Here is a 1,779-nt window from a genome sequence, read left to right as displayed (position 1 = left end):
AGGAAGAACGGAGTCGTCCTACAGGGTCAGACGGCTCTCACACTCAACATCAACAACGTCCAGTCTTCTGATGAAGGGATCTATGAGTGCTACTATGGCGGGGCGTATTCTGACAGGAAGCAGGGCATCATGAGGCTCATGGTTAGAGGTAAGTCCTATCACGTACACATCATCATCATCATCTGGCGGCTGCGTTAGAGCAGACGACGTACACAAGATGGGCCGCAATTTCACAACATTATAATCTCATGACATTTCCTTGCACGTGCATGCATATGAGGGTGTGAGTACCATCACATCAATTATAAATGAAAATATAGCATTATTATTTGCTTCATTGAGTTGCACTTATGTCATCATAACTAGTAGATATGACACAACATGAACAACATCAACATTAACATAATATATCTAGCTATTATGAAATTGTGCAATTATATATATTGTTATTATTGTCTACTTACGATGTTGTGCAATATGTTTAATTAGTTTTAACTATGATTGATTGTAATGTCATTTATGTCTTTGGGGAGGGAGCCTGTAAAGGTGGTCTCCACCTGTTTCTCCCTTCCCTTCCACTTGTGGTAAAGCTTGAATAAATAAATATATGCATAGTGGTGTTAACCTTTAAGTAACTTACACATGTCACAAGGTATAAAAGTCCCATCATTCACCAATAAGGAATCACAAGATTTTCACATTGATATTGTTGCATAATCGATTGATAATCGATTATGCAAATTAAGTCATCATTTACATAATTGGTATTTGTTGATGTTCCGCCTACCACATATTAAATAGATTACATGTATAAAAGTACTATTATATAAAACACTGTAATTATAGCATTTCCTCATTAATCATAAAAAGTCAGTCCTCATTTGCATAATTTGCAGTTATTCATGTACATCTCTCTTTTAGCTACCTACACACCAAAAATGATGAAAATACGGTGTTCCTATCTGGACTTATTGGCTTTTAAAGATTTCGCCAGAAAGTGCCCTGCAGTTCCATAACAAGCTGCTAGGAGGACCAAACTCACGTAAATTATTCCTGACAGACGTGCCAAAAACAATACCTCCATTTTTCATGGAGGTAATAATGTTCAATTCTGTCCAACTTTAAGTAGGCCTGATGGTAAATTTAAGACAACTTCTGAAGAAAACAACTGTAAGCGCCAACTTTCCTATTTGTATTTGCTAGCCTGGTATCCAGCCTTGTTAGCTTTAGTCCGCTACCCAAGATCCCGGCGCTCCCCGCCAACAAGCGGATCTTGGGGAGCGGACTAAAGCTAACAAGGCTGGATACCAGGTTATGTATTTGCCGCCTTTAGATTAGCTATCATAATGAGGTAGTCTAGTTCCCGCCAAATTCCCTACCCCCTGAACACCAAGGCCCGTCCAGACAATAGGCTCCAGATGGAGAAGGCCAGGGCTGTGACAAAAGGACTATAAGGCACAGAAAGGACCCACGGTGCATAAGGCAAACAGGCTTCCAAAGACAGGAAGAAAATAGGCTTCTCTAGAAGAAAAGAACAGGCTTCCCAAGACGGAAAAAAATAGGATTCACAACGGGAGAAGAAAATAGGATTCTCAACAGGAGAAGAAACAGGATTCTCAACAGGAGAAGAAATCAGTATCAGCGTGAGGAAGTTATCAGGCCAGAAGGAGATAGGAGCAATTTATACTAGCTTTTACGGCACTACCGGTACTATCAGTACTATCTTGGACGTGTACCTTGGGCATCTACCTTGAGCACTATTCGGGACATTCAAGTGAC

The 1,779-nt window shown here is 40.1% G+C and overlaps 1 protein-coding gene across 1 annotated transcript in view; it reads left to right on the top strand.

Annotated features, from left to right (window-relative positions):
* Positions 1 to 198, top strand: part of LOC109481610 — a 21,246-nt gene extending 21,048 nt beyond the window's left edge. The window contains exon 12 of the mRNA XM_019784192.1: positions 3 to 198. Within this exon, the coding sequence (XP_019639751.1) occupies positions 3 to 198 (196 nt within the window). The remainder of the gene's footprint in view (positions 1 to 2) is intronic.
* The last annotated feature ends 1,581 nt before the right edge of the window (positions 199 to 1,779 follow it).

This window comes from Branchiostoma belcheri, unplaced genomic scaffold, assembly GCF_001625305.1.
Source record: "Branchiostoma belcheri isolate BF01 breed outbred unplaced genomic scaffold, Haploidv18h27 scaffold57, whole genome shotgun sequence".
Lineage (NCBI taxonomy): Eukaryota > Metazoa > Chordata > Leptocardii > Amphioxiformes > Branchiostomatidae > Branchiostoma > Branchiostoma belcheri.
The sequence above is the reverse complement of the archived record's forward strand: the minus strand, read 5'-3'. Positions and strand labels throughout refer to the sequence as shown.